This window comes from Bufo bufo, chromosome 6 (genome assembly GCF_905171765.1).
Source record: "Bufo bufo chromosome 6, aBufBuf1.1, whole genome shotgun sequence".
NCBI classification, from domain to species: domain Eukaryota; kingdom Metazoa; phylum Chordata; class Amphibia; order Anura; family Bufonidae; genus Bufo; species Bufo bufo.
The window spans coordinates 372,574,433-372,596,846 of NC_053394.1; the positions used below are offsets into that span (position 1 = coordinate 372,574,433).

The 22,414-nt window shown below is 45.0% G+C and overlaps 1 protein-coding gene across 1 annotated transcript; it reads right to left on the reverse strand.

Annotated features, from left to right (window-relative positions):
• Positions 1-3,815: 3,815 nt before the first annotated feature.
• LOC121005901 lies at positions 3,816-11,760 on the reverse strand. The gene is made up of 5 exons (XM_040438716.1): positions 11,586-11,760; positions 6,732-6,836; positions 5,472-5,602; positions 4,474-4,847; positions 3,816-4,319 (listed from the first exon to the last, which is right to left on the reverse strand). The coding sequence occupies exons 2-5, from the start codon at positions 6,788-6,790 to the stop codon at positions 4,200-4,202; spliced, it is 684 nt and encodes a 227-aa protein (XP_040294650.1). The 5' UTR covers positions 6,791-6,836; positions 11,586-11,760; the 3' UTR covers positions 3,816-4,199.
• Positions 11,761-22,414: the final 10,654 nt, after the last annotated feature.

The following is a 22,414-nucleotide window of genomic DNA, read 5'->3' on the forward strand; positions in this document are numbered from 1 at the left end:
ACCACATTCTCCATTTTTCCGAGGTTTCTATATGGCTCCATTGCTTCAATTCAAAACAGACTCAAGTTAAAAATAAAGGTTTAAAGTAAACGGCTAAGATCCTGGACAGATCACCCCTGGAGGTGGAGGCTAAACTGGTTCCAGACAAAAAAGGTTGTTTGTGTTTGGCATGTGTGAAAGCTCACAAAGCAGATGCTTACCAGTGCTTCATACATTGTAGTACAATACACTGCCATTGTGGAGAAAGTATATAGATTACATATAGGAATGGAGAAGAATAAAAAATAAAAATATATCTGATGAATATTTTATTAGGTAACATTATACATTATATAAAAATATACACATGTACAGCAGGAAAAATATATAGTTCAGAAAACCTAAGTTGTAAACACAATCGCTGTAGGATAAGTAACAAACATCTTCCAATGCAATCACCTGAAGAGAAAAGATTACGGCACATGTTCCATTATAAAGGTGCCACCATTCCAGATGAGAGAAGCTCCTCTCACATTAGTCCTGTACAGGTTAACTGTGACTAAAAATATAGTAATAAACTTATAGATAAGATACATGATCAATAATGTGACTGTGGAAGCAAAAGAAAAAATAAATCATCCCCCACACCTTCTATGTCTATCATAATCAAAGCCGACACATTGCAACAAAGGCGCTTCGGTTTCCCAATTGTGACATCTCAGGATCAGATGGCAAACAGAAGAATAATCCTGCTCGCCTCCCACAAAATATCTACACCTCCAGGATGTTATCGTACAGAACCCTATTGTAATTGAAAATACATATGGACACTGGAAAAACACACACACGCAAACTGGGGCGCTCCAGTTTTAGAGGAATTTCCACTTTCGCTGGCCATAGAGACAAGGAGGCTACAGCTGCCCACACCGAGTGCCACCCTAGAAAATACTGCTCTCCAGAGCACCAGGCTCTGTATACAAACGTCATACATCGGCAGCTCTCCTCGTTTTGTATGGATCATGAAAGTGTGAATTCCACTAAAAGTGGAATCGTACCCGTGAGAGATTTCCACTGACCAACTCCAGCTTATTGACTTCCCATGCCCTCCGGGATGGTGACGCATCTGCACCGAGTATGAGGTAGATCGGACATGGTGGCTCGGTGCTCAGTAAGGTCAATAATCCGCAGAGCTTGGCCAGTGCAATGCTTCCTTTAAAGTGCTTTTGGTTGTCTTTGTAAATCACATTCTTTAAGATGCTGTGCCCAGTTATTAAGTTATCTCCTATCCACATGATAGCGTAATAACTTGGCACAATCCCGGTAAAGGGTTGTCTCATCTGAGACACTGGTGTCATATGTTAGCAATATGCCAGCAATGTCAGATGGGTGTGGGTCCCACCTCTCTCTCTAGAACAGGGCCCCCCAAGTGACAAAAGAGCACACTGCTCATGTGCAGCATGCTCTCCATTCACTTCTATGGGAGTTCCAAAAATAGCCGAGCGAGTGTGCTTGGTTACTTTTGGAAGTCCCACAGAAATGAATGGAGCGGATGAGCGACCACCTCTCCACTAACTACTATGGGACTGCGAGAAGTAGCAGAGCCAGCGCTTGTCTATTTTCGGGACTCCCATAGAAGCAAATGGAGAGCACGCCGCCCATATCCTAGTGATTCGCCACCAATATTTAAGAAGAGACAACCCCTTTGACATTGGGGGCATTTTTTTATTATTGCATTCTAATTTTTTTATAAACAACCTTTAGTTGCAGCACATCTGCAGACTGTTCATTCTCCTCCTCAGCGAATCTGTCAAGAGTTTGACATTGAGCTGTTAAGGCTACTGATGGCAAACACTAATTTAAGCTAAGTTCTTATAATTTGATAAGAATTTAGCCTGAGTGTTTATGAGCTGTCAGGGAGCTAGAGATAAGGGCTACAGATTAAGCCATTAGAGCAGCTTTCTGACAGAATTTACAGAGAACAAACAATCTGCAGTGAAACTGAAAGCTCTTGTAACTTAGAATACAATAAAAAGAAAAAAAATGTCCCCAAAAGGTGATCATACACCTTGAATAGCTGACGCCCGAAGGACAGCTACCTCTCCCACCTCCCCCATACACATACATTGTGTATTGAGAAGAGGAAGCTGTTACCAGACACCGCTGGCTTATCTCCCGGGAGAACAGAAGGATCGGACTCGAATGCTGATCCTTCTCTTCCTGACAATATGTCAGGGGAAAGTTGAGGGCTCACCAAACACAGACTTTCGGCAAGACATGCCATTTTTTGCAGATGTGTGTGTATAGGGGCCTTTCATCCAGTTTATTAGCACTGCGCCTGTTCTAAAGTATTCTCTTTAGAATAAGTAACATCCCTATGTGACACGTACATGGTCAAAGGTTTGCAACCAGACAGCAGTGAAGGATCTGCTCTTTGAAGCGCTGTCACTGCCTGATGGGGTATATATAGCCTGTTACAGTGGTTCTCCTATTCTGTAGCAGGATAGATATACACCATCAGGAGCTGACAGCACTTAGAGAGGACCTTTCATCGGTCCAAACATGGTTATCTGACAATCAGGCTGTGTAGAGAGGCACCCCGGGATCTCACTGCACTTACCGTTCTCCCGCTATGTCCCCCGGTATTTTCGCTGACTTGGTTATACTGGGAGGAGTCTGCCCCGTTTCTCCCAGGCCGTAGCGCTGTCCAATCGCAGCACAGAGCTCACAGCTGAGCTCTGCGATTGGACAGTGCTACAGCCAAGGAAAAGGAGACGCCCAGGGAATAACAGGGCAGACTCTTCCCAGTATAACCAATTCAGCAAAAATACCGGGGGACATAAGCGGGAGAACGGAGCAGCGCCCCGGAATAATAGTAAGTGCAGCGAGATCCCGGGGCGCCGCTCTACACAGCCTCATAGTTATCTTACAATGTTTGAACCGAGCAAATTATGGATTTTGATGCATTTAGCCATTGAATGCTTACAGCTACTGTAACAGCATTCTGACCTTTAAAGCATCACAAAATAGTACAGTATCGCCAGTCAGTCCTTATCAGGCCCATATTGTGGTCTCCCTTATAGAAACTAGCGTTAGCACTGTACTAGGCTAGGGCCACACAACACCTAGTGGTCGTGCGGCAGCAAGACTGCAAATTACGTGCTGCTAGTCACACCTAATGATAGTGAATGTGGTTTCACAGAAATCCAGCAGTTTGTTTTTCTGTTGTGGCTGACGTACTACCACGTTAGCCATCATTAGGAGTGACGTAGTAATGCCACTCAGCTTATGCAGCAGAACAAGTAACCCTAGCCTTAGGGCCGCTTCACAGGAGTGTGTGCAGAGCGGAAATCATTCTCCGTGTGCGAGCGTGATCTTCTGTTCCGGACACCGCTTACGGCATTACACTGATTTATAATGCTACGTGCCTGCTATGTACAGTATGATTCTGTAACAGAAACGTCAAGCAGAGGCACATAACATTATAAACATATTGCTGTGTGCTCCTGCAAGACGAGCAGTGTTTTCCACACACGTGAAGCAGCCCTTAAATTTACAAGGAACAAAGTTCCCAGTCGTGCAAATTGTGTGCTCTTAAAGGGCATCTGTCAGCAGATTTGTACCTATGACACTGGCTGACCTGTTACATGTGAGCTTGGCAGCTGAAGGCATCTGTGTTGGTCCCATGTGTCTGCATCACTGCCTGGTCCTGTCAAACAAAGTGCAGAGGGCATGGCAGGTGCAGAGAGAGCTGAGCCTCTAGGAGTAACGGTAATGCCCTCACTGCTCCTAGAAGCTCATTTGCATATAATAAAAACATCATATTTCTCAGTAATGCGGGCACATATGAACATGGGACCAACACAGATGTCTTCAGCTGCCAAGTGCACATGTAACAGGTCAGCCATAGGTACAAATCTGCTGATGGATACCCTTTAATATTCTTAGCATCTCCTGATGGCGTATACAGTACGTGCTCTCTATACTGCTTCCCTTGGCAGTACGGCATACATGAACTGTCAGGCGATGACAGTAAGTCGCACATAATCTGCAGGCTCTCTGTTAGGAGTCGGGACGCGCGCGCCCCTTTCATGTTCTATAGTAATGTGCAGTTTAGTTCTTGAAGTTAAAATGTGGTAACAAAATGCACACATTTCCATCAATGAACTGGACACCACCTTACTGCAGAACAAGGGTTCTTTTTCTTTTGGTGCGATTCCACTTTAGGGATTGGATACAAATTTCAGGAAATCTTCAAGCTCATCTGCACTTTTGTCCACAAAGTCCTTTGTTTCTTGCCTGATTTTCAGTATTTCTTCATCTTCTTCCAGAGATTCATCTTCCTGCAAATGAGAACAAACAGTTAACAGAACTCTTCTGGTGACACCAAAGCAGCGGGAGACGCAGAATCGAGGCAACTGAACAAAAGCACAGAATTTTGGGCAGATAAGGAAATATAAGTTAAGCAAAGAACGAGAAGTGAGAATGACGTCCTACCTCTTCACTGAATTCAGGATAATCGTATGTGGAATAAGGTTTTCTCTTGCCATTTTCTACAAACTCTCTCAGGCTTTTTGCAATTAACTGCAGCTTTTCCTCCTTATAAGCGTAGACACATCCATCTTCTCCCACCAGTGTGACCCACTGCATACAGGGAAGCATGACCGTAGAGTGCTCTAGTGTGCCAAACACCTGCATTCTTGTGATTTTTGGAAGATATACCTCTTCCCAGGCTTCCTGCATGTACTCCTCGCCCATGTAGATGGTGTCATCGAGATCACACAACTGCAGATAATAGGTATTGTTCTTCCATTTTATCAACTCCTCCTTATGGATTTGGACAAATTTTGAGACTACTTCAAGGTTTTTTACTATTATGGAATGAAAAATAAAAACACAGAATTAAGCTGGGCGTACGCAAAACATTCAGCCAACAACTCAATCTCTTGGCTCCCCCATACATATTCAGCTCGGCCGAACGCGTACATAAATGTATGGGGAGAAAAGGTGGATTTACACGTGCAGATTCTGACAGATTCCTGTGAACGCTCATTCCAGATAATCTGCCAGTGTAAATGTGCTGCCGATCACCCAATGAACGAGTGAAACGCTGGTTCATCTGGGGATCCTGTCGATCATACAGGCACCTAAATTAGCTGCCCAGAAACAATGCAGCTCTATGAGGATGAGTGACTGCAATAGCGACTCGACTGATCGAGCAGCCGACTATCGGGAGGGAGCGCTTCCTTCTCGACAATCTGCTGCTGCTCGGCGCGCGTAAATGCGCCTAAAGCCTGTGTCAGACATCTCTGGTGACGGCTTATCTCCCAAAAGAATTGGGTGAAAATATTTATCAGATTTTTCTCTCGCCCAACATCATCTGTCATGCACAGTAGACTACCGGCCAAACCCCCGTTCTTCATGGGTTGAGCCGACAATACACTAATGTGTATGGGACTTAACCCTAAAGCACTCATCAGAGGCACATTACTCACCATCCTTGTCCAGAACCTCAATGAGCTCGGTCAGGCTTTCCTGAGAACACAACTTCTCCACAGAAACTTCACAATCACAGGGCACTTCTCCATTTGTAGGTTCGCAGGGCTGCTTGTTGAATCCATTTTTACTACATAAAGAAGTGTAAATCTATTATTCATCTACACGCAGAGGACGGCACACGAACTACAAATGCATTTTGTCCTTTCAGAGCTGCATTCAAAGTTCTGTAGTATTCGGAGCTCACATTTCCCAGCAACGCCTGATGTTCTAGTGTCTGTACGGAATTACAATCAGGGAATGCGGTCTTTACATCAGACATTACACAGTAAAGGTGCAATCACAGACTCTGGCGTCCATTTGCCGTACGCTCCAGGAAAGCTACCTCATGTTTCCATGGGCCCGCAATCCCTCAAGTTGGGATACCTTCTTGTTCTCCTATATTATAGCACGGTCTGCCACCCTATTCCGTATAGAGGCATTGTGTGAAAAATAAAAGGCATATGGCACAGTATCTTTTTTTCACGGGAGCCTATGGGTATAAGACGCACCTGCTTGCCTATACGGTGGCATCCGTTAATTATTTGTTGGAGGTATGCATGTGCAAGTGTACAAAGTCAAAGGCTATGATAACCCTGTCTGAGACCATTTGTGTATTAAAACTTAGCTTTTAATTGGATAGTTTAAGATTTCTATGCCCCAACAACCTGCCCCCTTAGCAAGGCACATTAAATGTGTGCATCAAACCATGCTTACATAATGCGATTCTGGGGGGTGAGAAACTTGTACTAGGACCAAGAGGAGGAGATCTGGACATATGGCTACTACAGGCAGAGGCCCGCTGGATTCACCAATTAACTACAATGAGCCCTATGGATTCTCCTTCTCAGCATCTATATGATAAAGGGGTTATTCAACCCCTATAATGCCTCCCGGCACCTCATACAGGTTATACTTACCCTGCTCCCTCGTCGCTCCTGATGCATCTCCCAATCGGGCGGATCAAAACATCTAGCGCCATGAGTGGGCAGGCCTGCTATTATCCACACAACGGGGATACGCAACGGCCGTATGGGCATCAGGAGCGGGAGCCGGGGTAAGTATAACCTGTATGAGGTGACCGGGCATTATAGCGGTTGGATAACCCCCTTTAAGTTCTAATACACAAAGCTGGTCAGCGGTGTATAGCATTCCAGTGACTGGAAACCACCCGGACAGCAGCAAACAACCCAAGAAGGAGGAAGTCAGGTAGCACTCACCGCTCTGAAGGGTGCTGCGGACTTTTGGAAGGAGTGTTGCCTATGTAGCAGGATGGCATTATTTCAGGGAATTTATACAGCAATATTCACTATATTCAGCCGGCTCTGTTAAAATGCATAAAACAAACGCAGGTCAATTAGTCATCTGCTACCTGGACTGGTACGACATCACTATTATTGTAACATGTGGGCAACGACTGCGGTGACAGCAAGTTCACGTGTACCAGCCTGCATAGGTGAACGAGAGAAGAGGCTGCCAGACAGTTCTGCCAACGATTACTTAAAGGGGTTGTCCAGGTTCAGAGCTGGACCCGGACATAAGCCCTCCTTCACACATTTAGCCCGTGTGAGTGGAGCAATGAAACGTTTCTTGCCCGATGCTACCCCTTGACTGCACCGGCTCGGCTATTTCCGTCTGCCCCATAGAAATGAATGGGAGCAGGGGCCGCTCGGGGTCTTCCAGCCACAGCTCTTCCCACTCTGTTCTCATTGTAGGTGCAGGTCCCAGCAGTGGGACCCGCACCTATCAGACAATGGGGGCATATCCTTGCGATATGCCCCCATTGTGTGTGATGGGAATACCCCTTTAAGCCATCATTCCCCTGCATCGGGAAACATTTAAAAGGGATATTCCCATATGGAACATTTATGGCACATAGATACTATACACCATAAATATCCGATAGCAGCATAGGGTTGTTGCGGGTATCGAAATTTCGATACCCAATCGATACTTTTGTCCCGGTATCGATACGATACCGGGATTTCCGTTTTTTCGATACTGGGCTGCGCTTCTGCGCAGTCTAGTATCTCTGAACATGAGCGCGCTGCTATCGGCGCGCTCATGTTCTCTCTCAGCAGCACGGGGAGAAGGAAGCTGTCCTCCCTCCCCCTGTGCTGCTGCCGCTGCCACCAATGAGAAGAGAGGGGCGGAGGAGGGGCGGCAATGAGAAGAGAGGGGGTGGAGGAGGGGCGGCAATGAGAAGAGAGGGGCGGAGGAGGGGCGGGCGCACTGCGCCACCAATGATAGGATTACTATCGGAGCGATGGGAGGAGACATCAGCTTCACTAGTGGGCGTTCCTTTTCCCTGCGCTGCGATTGGACAGCGCTACAGCCAGGGAGAAGGAACGCCCACTAGTGAAGCTGATGTCTCCTCCCATCGCTCCGATAGTAATCAGCAGCATGTGGAGCAGGAGAGGAGACAGTAATGGGGCACTGCGGGCGAACGGAGCGGCGCCCAGGACTAAATGGTGAGTGCTGAGACATCGCTGGGCGCCGCTCTGTGTGGCCTAATAGTGAAAGTCTGGACTCATATACAGTAGTCAGTCTTTAACACATACAGGAGGCGGGTGCCGGCAGCAGAATCGCATTGCCGGCACCCTGCCCCTGACAGGGAGCTGCGATCAGCGGCAGTTAACTGCCGCTGATCTGCTAGTACCCGCCTCCTGTATAAAGGGGTAAAATCATTGGTGGTGCAGTGTGCCCCCCCCCCCCTCAATCCCCCCATCCCATTAAAATCATTGGTGGCACAGTGCGCCGGCCCCTCTCAACCCTCCAGTATTAAAATCATTGGTGGCAGTGGCCACAGGGACCTCTCCACTCCCCCTCATTGGTGGTGCAGTGGCAGCTTCTGATCGGAGCCCCAGCTGTGTAAGCCTGGGGCTCCGATCGGTTACCATGGCAGCCAGGACGCTACAGAAGCCCTGGTTGCCATGGTAACATCCCTGATGCTGTGTGCACAAAGCACAGAGCAGCAGGGACAGTGTGGAGTCCTATTCACCCTGATAGAGATCTATCAGGGTGAATAGGAAAAGGGATGAAAGATCCCAGGTTCTAGCCCCTAAGGGGGGAAATAGTTATTAAATAAAAAGTGAAAAAAAAAAAAAAAAAACACTAAAATATGAAGTATAAATCACCCCCCTTTTCCCAATTTCACATATAAAATATATAAATAAACATATTACATCGCCACGTCAGAAAAGTCCAAACTATTAAAATATAAAAAAAAAAATCTAGGTGGTGAATGCCGGAACAGAAAAAATAAAATAAAAACTGCGCGATTCGCCATTTTTAAAAATGAGGAATGCACGTGGCTTTTTTTGTTTATTTTTTTCGCGTGGTATCGAATGGTATCGAGTATCGCAATACTTTTTCATGGTATCGAAACCGAATCAAAAATTTGGTATCGCAACAACTCTATAGCAGCAGGCCCAAAAGTACCAGAATCTGTCTCAAAAAGAGGACCCCGCCTTAAACAGAAAGCACACTGCACATGGGTTGTTGATAAATGTTGGGTAACCCCTTTAACACTTTCTCTTCCAGCAACATACATGTACGGTGCTGGAGCGATAGGAAAACATGGCGCCTGCTCGGCTAATTACAGCGACTGACAATAATGCCGATCGCAGCAATTAAAGCCTTTAGATGTCGTGATCAAGTAAGACCACGGCATCTAAATGGAAAAAAAAAAAAAAAACATAAGCTCGCGCTTCCGGGGCTGTTACCGGCATCCTCTGTGGCCAGTGACGATGCCGGTAATTGATTTGAATGTGCTCAGCCTCGCAGAAGAGACTAAGGGCATTCATGCTGCTATTCTTATTTTGGCCACCAGGTGGCAGGCCAACATAAGAAAAGAGCAATAGTCATTAAATCCATTTAAACCCATTCCCGACTGCCCACTGTGTATATTCGTCCTATCTGCACATGCCCCCTGCAGATAGCACGTATGTACACGTGCAGGCAGCGCTTTAATCCCAGCGCTGATCAGCAGGAGCAGGTCGGGTCCCGGCTGACAGACACAGCGGGGACCCCGAGGAGACGACAGGAGCGGTTTATTACCGCTTCTGCCTTCTCCTGTGCCTGCAGGACAGCGCTGAATGAGCGCAGGAAGCAGAGCCGCTTCCTCTATTAGTGCCGACGGTCACGTGACCGCCGGGGGTGTCTGGAGCAGAGCTGCAGGGTCTAAGGAGACCCCGATCAGCTCTGCCTGTGTGTCATGCCCCCACAGGGGAAAAATAATAACAATAATAATAATGTTTACAAAAATTACCTCCTGGGGGACATATGTGGCAAAAAATAAATAAAATACCCAATTTTTTTTATTTTATTACAATGCAGTCTCTAACAGAAACCGTCACCATAATCGCCCCGTTCTCTCAAACCTATACATGTTATATATAAAAACTATTGTCACAAACTAGGGAACCCATTGCAATAATTAATTTTTGCATCAGTTTTAAATATTTAATAAAAAACACTTTGATAATTAGCAGTTTTCTTCCAAATTAAACCTAAAAAAAATAAAAAAAAATAAACAAACATTCTAATAAAAAGTCCTAAGTGTCAAGAAAAAAAATATATGTAATAAATCGCAAAAATTATTTTGGTAGTCAAACAAATAAAAAATCTACGGTCACTAAACAACCACGTGCACATAAATCACAAAAAGTTTCCTGGACATTCAGGCCTTTTTTTGCGCCTGGTCATGAAAGGGTTAATGATCCATTATAGTTCAAAATTTTGTACGCTCATATATGTACGCGTTAAATCGTAAAAAAAAAAAAAGTTGTCTTCAATAAAAATTTGAGATTGTGCAGAAAAAATAAAAAGAGCCCTGACACTGCTCAGTGTGTGTGTGTGTGTGTGTGTGTATATATATATATATACATATACATACACACACACACACACACACACTATAAAAGTTATGGGGGGTCAAAATACAGTGATGTAAAAAGATATATTTTTTTAAGTTTAAATTTATTTTTACACTATTTAAAACATAAAAAAACCTATACATATGGGGTATCGTTGTAATCGTACTGACCCAGAGAATGTAGGGCATGAGTCAGAACGCCGTGGGAACAAAACCCATAAAACCCCCCCCCCCCCCCAATTTGGATTTTTTTTTTTAACCACTTCCCACTACATTGTATGGTGCCATTAGAAAATACAACTTGTCCCGCAAAAAAAAATAAAATTAAGCCCTCATACAGTTATGTGACCGGAAATATTACAAAATTTATGGTTCAAGGAAGATAGGGAAGAAAAATGAAAGCGCAAAAATGGAAAAACCTCCAGTATACTAAGGGTTACAGAGTTGGGGGGTGTACCTGCACAGTCTGACCATGGCAGCACTGATTGGATGGAGTCTGTGCAGAGACATGCCCCCAGCTGGTTACCCCTCTCTGTACCCTTACTGAAGGCTAATAGCAATTCATCTATAACTTCTAGTGCTAATAATAAAAGGCACACTATAAAAACTAAACCAATTAAACACATGCGCCCCCCCCCTCCCAAAATTGAAATTATTATTTTTTTCAGCTTTCCACTTCATTATATGAAATATTATATAGTAACATTAGAAATTACATATCCCAAAAAAAAAACAAAAAAAAAAACACAACTTCATATGGCTGTGACGCTGACCTCCGGCTCTCCAGCTGTGGTAAAACTACAACTCCCAAGATGTACACTTGCTTGGCTGCTCTCAGAACTCAATAGAAATGAATGGAGCATGCTGGGAGTCGTAGTAAAACAAAAGTAAAATATTGGACCCCTTATTTATGGATTATTGCCCCTAAGGCTTGGCATACAATACAATTCCAAAAAGCACACAGATCACGTCTATACCTCACACGTCCACAAGGGGGCGCCTAGTGATTTAAATTTATCCCCCCCCCCCAAGTTTCGGACATCAAAAAAATCCAGTCACCCTTTCATCTGCCCCCAAACAAGAGGAAAGTAACACTCCACGGTCAGTAAACTGACTACAGCGCCGTCTGCCTTACGATCAGGGGCGGCCGCCATTTTAGAATTAGAAAGAAAGAAAGTAAAATAAAAGCGTAACTTACCTTAAAAATAAAGAGGTCTTGAGACTTGTCTAGCGGTTCGGAGATGGAAGTGTATACAAAAGTAATATACTTGGAAGAACCGACCAAGTATATCACTTGTGTATACACGTCCTCCGCAGCTGCTACCTCCCGACCTAGTTCTGAAAGCTTCTAGTTCGTTATCCTAAGATGGCCGCCAGAAGAGCCGCGCTGCTGGTCACGTGACCGTGCCCCAGCCTGTCAGCATCGCTACGCCCTCGGCTCGGTGACGCAGAGCGCGGGCTCAGCCCTCAGTTATGGACGTGTCTGAGGGGAAGGCGCCATTACTCACAGTCCTGCTGCAGCATGAGTCATGTATGACGGCTCTTTGGCTGCTCCCTGTATGTTAGTAGTGGCAGACACACATGATTACCTGCCTCATGCCTACTCTAGCACTCCCTCATTTTTTGACATTCTTTTTTTGTACTTTTTTTTACATCAGAAGCTGCGCTTATTTATTTTTCTGGGCGTACGCCTTGTCATAAATTAGTTACAACTCTGGTCGCTCGTGGGCCATCCGGAAAATCTAGTTTTCTGCCAACTTTGATGCCTTTTCCCTGGCGTAAAATTAGTAAATTTGCCAGGGCCGACGCTCCTTTTTGTCGAATGCACGGGCGTTCAAAAAGTCACAAAAAAGGGGTTATGCAACAATTTTACACCAAAATGAGGCATAAAACTGTTAGTAAATGACCCCCACTCCTACTTTCCAGAACCAAGGGTCCAGTTTGGCACCTTTTTGTCCCTGGCCTCTAAACCTACGTATGGGGGTGGATCACTGGCCCCAATAATGACTCGTGACCCGACGGTAATGTGCTGTTTAGGGACACCAGTGATTTGCTGCAGAGGCAACGTGACCCCGTCTGTAACACGTCGGTTACAAGACCCAAGGCACTGCAACGTATCGGTCTCTCCCTCCGGTATCTCCGCTCACTAAGTTATAGTAGGCGGAGATACCGTTCCCTAAGTTATGGTAGGCGGAGTCTGCCCTAGCGCTGGCCAATGGCAGCGCAGAGCTCACAGCCTGGGAGGTTATTTTCTCCCAGGCTGTGAGCTCTGCAATGCGATTGGCCAGCGCTAGGGCAGACTCCGCCTACCATAACTTAGGGAACGGAGATACCGGAGGGCATAGCGGGAGAACGGAGCGGCGCCCGGGGATAATAGTAAGTGCAGTGAGATCCCCGGGCGCCGCTCTACATGTCTGTATAGTTAGTTCATAGGGTAAGAATCGGTGAAAGGTCCTCTTTAAAGGGATTCTGTCACCAGGTTTGGGGCTATAGAGCTGCGGACATGCACGGCTAGATCGCCGCTAGCATGTCCGCAATATATCTGTCCTATAGGGCTGTGTGCTTTTAATGTCTTTAACCACCTCAGCCCCCAGTGCTTAAACACCCTGAAAGACCAGGCCACTTTTTACACTTCTGACCTACACTACTTTCACCGTTTATTGCTCGGTCATGCAACTTACCACCCAAATGAATTTTACCTCCTTTTCTTCTCACTAATAGAGCTTTCATTTGGTGGTATTTCATTGCTGCTGACATTTTTACTTTTTTTGTTATTAATCAAAATTTAATGATTTTTTTTCAAAAAAATTGCAATTTTTCACTTTCAGTTGTAAAATTTAGCAAAAAAAACTACATCCATATATAAATTTTTCGCTAAATTTATTGTTCTACATGTCTTTGATAAAAAAAAATGTTTGGGTAAAAATAAAAAAATGGTTTGGGTAAAAGTTATAGCGTTTACAAACTATGGTACAAAAATGTGAATTTCCGCTTTTTGAAGCAGCTCTGACTTTCTGAGCACCTGTCATGTTTCCTGAGGTTCTACAATGCCCAGACAGTACAAACACCCCACAAATGACCCCATTTCGGAAAGTACACACCCTAAGGTATTCGCTGATGGGCATAGTGAGTTCATAGAACTTTTCATTTTTTGTCACAAGTTAGCGGAAAATGATGATTTATTTTTTATTTTTATTTTTTCTTACAAAGTCTCATATTCCACTAACTTGTGACAAAAAATAAAAACTTCCATGAACTCACTATGCCCATCACGAAATACCTTGGGGTGTCTTCTTTCCAAAATGGGGTCACTTGTGGGGTAGTTATACTGCCCAGGCATTTTAGGGGCCCTAATGTGTGGTAAGTAGTTTGAAATCAAAATGTGTAAAAAATGCCCTGTGAAATCCTAAAGGTGCTCTTTGGAATGTGGGCCCCTTTGCCCACCTAGGCTGCAAAGAAGTGTCACACATGTGGTATCGCCGTACTTGGAAGAAGTAGGGCAATGTGTTTTGGTGTGTATTTTTACATATACCATTGCTGGGTGAGAGAAATATCTCTCTAAAGGTCAACTTTTCAATTTTTTTTATACAAAGTTGTCATTATAGAGAGATATTTCTCTCACCCAGCATGGGTATATGTAAAATGACACCCCAAAACACATTGCCCTACTTCTCCTGAGTACGGCGATACCACATGTGTGACACTTTTTTGCAGCCTAGATGCGCAAAGGGGCCCAAATTCCTTTTAGGAGGGCATTTTTAGACATTTGGATCCCAGACTTCTTCTCACGCTTTAGGGCCCCTAAAATGCCAGGGCAGTATAAATACCCCACATGTGACCCCATTTTGGAAAGAAGACACCCCGAGGTATTCAATGAGGGGCATGGCGAGTTCATAGAAGATTTTTTTTTTGGGCACAAGTTAGCGGAAATTGATTTTTTTTTTTCTCACAAAGTCTCCCTTTCCGCTAACTTGGTACAAAAAGTTCAATCTTTCATGGACTCAATATGCCCCTCAGCGAATACCTTGGGGTGTCTTCTTTCCGAAATGGGGTCACATGTGGGGTATTTATACTGCCCTGGCATTTTAGGGGCCCTAAAGCGTGAGAAGAAGTCTGGAATATAAATGTCTAAAAAAATTTACGCATTTGGATTCTGTGAAGGGTATGGTGAGTTCATGTGAGATTTTATTTTTTGACACAATATGAGACTTTGTAAGAAAAAAAAAAAAAAAAAAATAAATTTCTGCTAACTTGTGCCAAAAAAATGTCTAAGGCTACTTTCACACTAGCGTTCGGGGCTCCGCTCGTGAGCTCCGTTTGAAGGGGCTCACAAGCGGCACCAAACGCAGCCGTCCAGCCCTGATGCATTCTCAGTGGACGCGGATCCGCTCAGAATGCATCCGCCTGCCAGCGCTCAGCCTCCGCTCCGCTCAGTGAGCGGACACCTGAACGCTGCTTGCAGCGTTCGGGTGTCCGCCTGGCCGTGCGGAGGCGAGCGGATCCGTCCAGACTTATAATGGAAGTCAATGGGGACGGATCCGTTTGAAGATAACACCATATGGCTCAATCTTCAAGTGGATCCGTCCCCCATTGACTTTCAATGTAAAGTCTGAACGGATCCGTTCAGGCTACTTTCACACTTAGAAATTTTTCTACGTTATAATGCAGACGGATCCGTTCTCAACGGATGCAAACGTCTGCATTATAGGAGCGGATCCGTCTGATGAAACATCAGACGGACCCGCTCCGAACGCTAGTGTGAAAGTAGCCTAAATGGAGCCTTACAGGGGGGTGATCAATGGCAGGGGGGTGATCAGGGAGTCTATATGGGGTGATCACCCCCCTGTAAGGCTCCATTCAGACGTCCGTATGTGTTTTGCGGATCCGATGATCCGTAAAACACATACGGATGTCTGAATGGAGCCTGACAGGGGGGTGATCAATGACGGGGGTGATCAGGGAGTCTATATGGGGTGATAAGGGGTTAATAAGTGACGGGGGGGGGGGTGTAGTGTAGTGTGGTGCTTGGTGCTACTTATTACAGAGCTGCCTGTGTCCTCTGGTGGTCGATCCAAGCAAAGGGGACCACCAGAGGACCAGGTAGCAGGTATATTAGACGCTGTTATCAAAACAGCGTCTAATATACCTGTTAGGGGTTAAAAAAATCGCATCTACAGCCTGCCAGCGAACGATCGCCGCTGGCAGGCTGGAGATCCACTCGCTTACCTGCCGATCCTGTGTGCGCGCGTTCACAGAAAGTCTCGCGATAGGACGCGTGACTCTGCCTGAGACAGCCGTCTCCGGACCGCGATCCTGCGTTAGGCGGTCCGGAGGTGGTTAAGGACCAGTTCAGTTCTGAATTCACTTTGTAGGGCTTACATAGTGGACCCGCCCCCCCCCCCCCCAACAACCTCCTTCCCTCAGTAAGAGCATTGAAGATGGGTCGTGGCATGGGCAACTGAGGAGTGGCTCCGTAAGAAGCATTTAAAAGTCCTGGAGAGTCTCCGGACCTGAACCCAATCGAAAATCTTTGGAGGGAGCTGAAACTCAATGTAGGCTAGTGACAGCCCCGAAACCTGAAAGATCTGGAGAAGATCTGTGTGGAGGAGTGGGCCAAAATCCCAGCTGCATTGTGTGCAAACCTGGTCAAGAACTACAGGAAATGTCTAACCTCTGTAAATGGAAAGGTTTCTGTGCCCAATATTAAGTTTGTTTTTCTAGTGTATCAAATACTTATTTCATGCAATAAAATGCAAAAGAATTTTTTACAAATCATACAATGTGATTTTCTGGATTTTTTTTTAGATTCTCTCACAGTTGAAGTGTACCTACGTAAAAATTACAGACCTCTCATGCACACGACCGTAGGTTTGTCCGCATCCAATCCTTGTTCATTTTAATGGGGCCGCAAAAGATGCAGACATGTCTGTAGCCCCGCACAAAAATAGAACGTGTCTGAGGGCTCATACCCATGAACGTAAGAGCTCCGTGCCTATATTGCAGACTGTAAACTGCCCATTGACTTGAATAGGTCCACGATCCACCAGATATGGCCAAAGATTAGTAATCTTCTGTTTTTGGTGGAGTCGGAAGGCCATGGAAGAACTAGGAGATGCTTTCGTGGGATTTCGGGTCCATGCCTCTGCATCGCAAAACATAAGACATGTCCCATCCTTTGTCGGATTTTGCGGATCACATACCCTTTCAAGCCAGTGGGTCCGCATCTGCGCCAGTAGTGCACACGGCCGGTGCCCGTGGTTTGCAGACTGCTATTTGCTGTCCGCAGCAGAGGCACGGAGCCCTTACGTTCCTGGGCATGAGCTCTTATTCTTTCCGTTTTGCGGAAAAGGATAGAACATTTCTACTGAAGTAAAAAAATGACAGCATGCACATGGCCGTTATTCGTGTTTTGCAAACCGCAAAATGGATGTGGTCGTGTGCATGAGCCCTTAATGTTAGTGTGGGTTCATATGTGGTGAATCTGTTGCAGATTTTCCACAGTGGATTGGGGGGAAAACTGCTGCGCGAATCCACCCAAAATGAGCTTTTTTTTGGTGACAGGATACCAGTGGTTCCCCCACTTTTTGCAAGCAAAGGTTGAAAGCTGCGTGTAAAACCCTCAGCATAAATTGATGTGCTGCAGACTGGCATTTTAAAAATGTCATCCACTTTTATGGTATGGTAAATTGCTGTGGATTTACTGCACGCACCTGTACTGCAGCAAATCCCTTTTTGCCATGTGTGAGCATACCCTTAATTTCCAGTCACTTTTTTTTTTATGTATTCTTTCTTTTGGTCTTAACCACCTCAGCCCCCAGTGCTTAAACACCCTGAAAGACCAGGCCACTTTTTACACTTCTGACCTACACTACTTTCACCGTTTATTGCTCGGTCATGCAACTTACCACCCAAATGAATTTTACCTCCTTTTCTTCTCACTAATAGAGCTTTCATTTGGTGGTATTTCATTGCTGCTGACATTTTTACTTTTTTTGTTATTAATTGAAATTTAACGATTTTTTTGCAAAAAAATGACATTTTTCACTTTCAGTTGTAAAATTTTGCAAAAAAAACGAGATCCATATATAAATTTTGCTCTAAATTTATTGTTCTACATGTCTTTGATAAAAAAAAAATGTTTGGGTAAAAAAAAAATGCTTTGGGTAAAAGTTATAGCGTTTACAAACTATGGTACAAAAATGTGAATTTCCGCTTTTTGAAGCAGCTCTGACTTTCTGGCATTCTAGGGGCCCAAATGTGTGGTAAGGAGTTTGAAATCAAATTCTGTAAAAAATGACCTGTGAAATCCGAAAGGTGCTCTTTGGAATATGGGCCCCTTTGCCCACCTAGGCTGCAAAAAAGTGTCACACATCTGGTATCTCTGTATTCAGGAGAAGTTGAGGAATGTGTTTTGGGGTGTCTTTTTACATATACCCATGCTGGGTGAGATAAATATCTTGGTCAAATGCCAACTTTGTATAAAAAAATGGGAAAAGTTGTCTTTTGCCAAGATATTTCTCTCACCCAGCAGGGGGATATGTAAAATGACACCCCAAAACACATTCCCCAACTTCTCCTGAGTACGGCGATACCAGATGTGTGACACTTTTTTGCAGCCTAGATGCGCAAAGGTGCCCAAAGTCCTTTTAGGAGGGCATTTTTAGACATTTGGATACCAGACTTCTTCTCACGCTTTGGGGCACCTAGAATGCCAGGGCAGTATAAATACCCCACACGTGACCCCATTTTGGAAAGAAGACACCCCAAGGTATTCAATGAGGGGCATGGCGAGTTCATAGAAATTTTTTTTTTTTTGGCACAAGTTAGCGGAAATTGATATTTTTAATTTTTTTTCTCACAAAGTCTCCCGTTCCGCTAACTTGGGACAAAAATTTCAATCTTTCATGGACTCAATATGCCCCTCACGGAATACCTGGGGGTGTCTTCTTTCCGAAATGGGGTCACATGTGGGGTATTTATACTGCCCTGGCATTCTAGGGGCCCTAAAGCGTGAGAAGAAGTCTGGAATATAAATGTCTAAAAAATTTTACGCATTTGGATTCCGTGAGGGGTATGGTGACTTCATGTGAGATTTTATTTTATGACACAAGTTAGTGGAATATGAGACTTTGTAAGAAAAAAAAAAAATAATTCCGCTAACTTGGGCCAAAAAAATGTCTGAATGGAGCCTTACAGAGGGGTGATCAATGACAGGGGGGGTGATCAATGACAGGGGGGGTGATCAATGACAGGGGGAGTGATCAATGACAGGGGTGGTGATCAATGACAGGGGGGTGATCAGGGAGTGTATATGGGGTGATCACCACAGTCATTGATCACCCCCCCTGGAAGGCTCCAGGGAGACGCCTGTATGTGTTTTGCGGATCCGATCCATCTATCAGTGGATCCGTAAAAATCATGCGGACATCTGAATAGAGCTTTACAGGGGTGTGATCAATGACAGGGGTGTAATCAATGACAGGGGGGTGATCAGGGAGTCTATATGGGGTGATAACCACAGTCATTGATCACGCCCCTGTAAGGCTTCATTCAGACGTCCGTATGCGTTTTGCGGATCCGATCCATCTATCAGTGGATCCGTAAAAATCATGCAGACATCTGAATGGAGCTTTACAGGGGGTTGATCAATGACAGGGGTGTAATCAATGACAGGGGGGTGATCAGGGAGTCTATATGGGGTGATAACCACAGTCATTGATCACGCCCCTGTAAGGCTTCATTCAGACATCCGTATGCGTTTTGCGGATCCGATCCATCTATCAGTGCATCCGTAAAAATCATGCGGACATCTGAATGGAGCTTTACAGGGGGGTAATCAATGACAGGGGGGTGATCAGGGAGTCTATATGGGGTGATAACCACAGTCATTGATCATGCCCCTGTAAGGCTTCATTCAGACGTCCGGATGCGTTTTGCGGATCCGATCCATCTATCAGTGCATCCGTAAAAATCATGCGGACATCTGAATGGAGCTTTACAGGGGGTAATCAATGACAGGGGGGTGATCAGGGAGTCTATATGGGGTGATAACCACAGTCATTGATCATGCCCCTGTAAGGCTTCATTCAGACGTCCGGATGCGTTTTGCGGATCCGATCCATCTATCAGTGGATCCGTAAAAATCATGCGGACGTCTGAATGGAGCTTTACAGGGGGGTAATCAATGACAGGGGGGTAATAAATGACAGGGGGGTGATCAGGGAGTCTATATGGGGTGATCACCACAGTCATTGATCACGCCCCTGTAAGGCTTCATTCAGACGTCCGGATGCGTTTCGCGGATCCGATCCATCTATGAGTGGATCCGTAAAAATCATGCGGACGTCTGAATGGAGCTTTACAGGGGGGTAATCAATGACAGGGGGGTGATCAGGGAGTCTATATGGGGTGATCACCACAGTCATTGATCACGCCCCTGTAAGGCTTCATTCAGACGTCCGGATGCGTTTTGCGGATCCGATCCATCTATCAGTGGATCCGTAAAAATCATGCGGACGTCTGAATGGAGCTTTACAGGGGGTTGATCAATGACAGGGGGGTAATCAATGACAGGGGGGTGATCAGGGAGTCTATATGGGGTGATCAGGGGCTAATAAGGGGTTAATAAGTGACGGGGGGGGGGGTGTAGTGTAGTGTAGTGGTGCTTGGTGCTACTTTACTGAGCTACCTGTGTCCTCTGGTGGTCGATCCAAACAAAGGGGACCACCAGAGGACCAGGTAGCAGGTATATTAGACGCTGTTATCAAAACAGCGTCTAATATACCTGTTAGGGGTTAAAAAAAACACATCTCCAGCCTGCCAGCGAACGATCGCCGCTGGCAGGCTGGAGATACACTCTCTTACCTTCCGTTCCTGTGAGCGCGCGCGCCTGTGTGCGCGCGTTCACAGGAAGTCTCGGCTCGCGCGAGATGACGCGTATATGCGTGACTCTGCGCAGGGCTGCCACCTCCGGAACGCGAATCTGCGTTAGGCGGTCCGGAGGTGGTTAATAATGGACTTGAATGTGTGATCCCCTTATTGCTCATTGTTAGGCTGGCTGACTGTGTCCATCACTGTCCTGGCGTCTCGGGCAGGCGCAGGCGTATCTCCACTCTCCCTGGGACTAGTGCGCAGTGATCTTCCTCTCAGCACTGCTAGAGTTAATCTTTCCCTTTTGCTCTCTGTCCAGCTGATGACTAAAGTGCTGATCAGCTTCCCTGGGGTTTAAATCCACTCCCTTGCCTGAGGTTTCCTAGTCTCTAGCAACAAGTGAAGATCTGATCTCTTGCCTGATTACAGATTCTGCCCCTTGCCCTTTGCTCTGGCCTTGGAACAGCTTATTTGGACTATGCACGTACTCAGCTTGCCTGACTTTTGATTGGCTTATTTTTGCAGGACAAGTTTTTTTTATTTTTTATAATTCACTATATCTTGCATTGAAAGGCAAAAACATTTCCACTGTGCTTTTTTGGGTTTTGTTTTTACAGCAGTCCTTATGTGCTAAAAAAATAAATAAAAAAAAATAACATTGCGATACCAAATCTATAGTGTTTATGTTACTACTTTGCAAAAAATAAACATTTGCATTACCATATTCTGACACCCATAACTTTATTTTTGTTTATAGAGCTGTGTGAGGGCTTGTGTTTTGTGGGGTACATACAACATTTTGATCACTTTTTATAAAAAATTTTGGAGGGGAGGGCAAGATGACCGAAAAATGGCAAATTATGTATTTTTATTATTATTTTTCTATTACGGCATTCACCATGCAGTATAAAGATTTTTATATTTTAATAATTTTGACATTTTTGGATCTGGTGATAGCAATTATTTATTGTTTATATATTTTTATATATATAATAAGGAAAAAAGGGGGATTTGAATTTGTGTCTTTTACATTTTTCTAAAAACATTTTTTTTTTCACTGTAATTTAGTCTCCTTTAGGGAAATTGAATATGCCATCCTCTAATCTCTTGTACCATAGAATGCCATAGAATACTATTGCAGTCTATGGGATTTGTACAGGCTGCCTCTCAGGCCGCGCCTTGGCCAGGCACGGCTTAGCAGACAGCTTACCAAGACAGGCCTAGCAGCCTTCACAAGCCCCCAGGTTGTCATAGAAACCAGAGCCCTGCAATTTAAAAGCAGAGGGCTCCTCCTCCCTTTATCTAACCACCCAGATCACACGGTCGCTATTGACTGTGGCATCTGAGAGGTTAAGTGCCCAGGATAATTTTCATATATGTAGTTACTAATAACATGATATTCCAGAATCAGTTACTATTAGACTGACTTACCCCATATTTAAAAAGATTCAGCCCTTAGCAACCAGTCTGCATAAAACTGCAATTTCACTATTCAGTTAAGATGGCCGCCACTGCCCTCACTACCCACAATGCATTGAGCTCCTCACATGCACTAGCCAGTAAAAAATAGCCCCCCAAAAGTGTCAGTAACCAGAGCCCTCCCCCCTAAAGGGTTAATCTCCTGCAGCACAAAGGGGTCCTCTTACCACATGTTGCTTTCATTTATACACTGAGCAGACGGCAGTTCTCCCTTCCCTGGTCTGCGCTGCTTCCACTCTGCATTCTCCAGCTCTGCTGAGTGAGGGAGCGTCTGCCAAGCGCAGGGACAGGGAGAAGTGCACACAGCACTGTTATCAGCTGCTGGGGAGGACCTGGCTTTAATCATTTACTTACAGTCCCTGGCTGTCAGTAATGTGACCCTGCACGCAGCGTGCTTCTGCGTCCTTCAACAGATAGACGGACCATACCTAGCAACCCTATTTTAAGCACAGGTAAAAGTAGGCAGTACAGGGAACAAAAATGTGGAATTAAGGGGTAATTCAATACACAGTGAAAAGTTTAAATAGGGCCACCAAGGTGATATCAATCACCACAATCCAATACTCCAAAAAAAATATATAATAAATACGACAGTTATCCTTTAAGTAAGGGATCATAAAGGAGTGAAACGATCATGCTCGATTTGTTTGTGTTGATTTCTCATCAAGACAAAAGACA

Excerpts from the sequence above, each read along its gene's own strand:
- LOC121005901 (XM_040438716.1), bottom strand. The coding sequence starts at position 6,790 with ATGCCATCCTGCTACATAGGCAACACTCCTTCCAAAAGTCCGCAGCAC. Across the intron at positions 5,603-6,731 it reads CCGCAGCACCCTTCAGAGCG|TAAAAATGGATTCAACAAGC; the intron begins GTGAGTGCTACC and ends TTCTTTATGTAG. Across the intron at positions 4,848-5,471 it reads TGAGGTTCTGGACAAGGATG|TAAAAAACCTTGAAGTAGTC; the intron begins GTGAGTAATGTG and ends ATTCCATAATAG.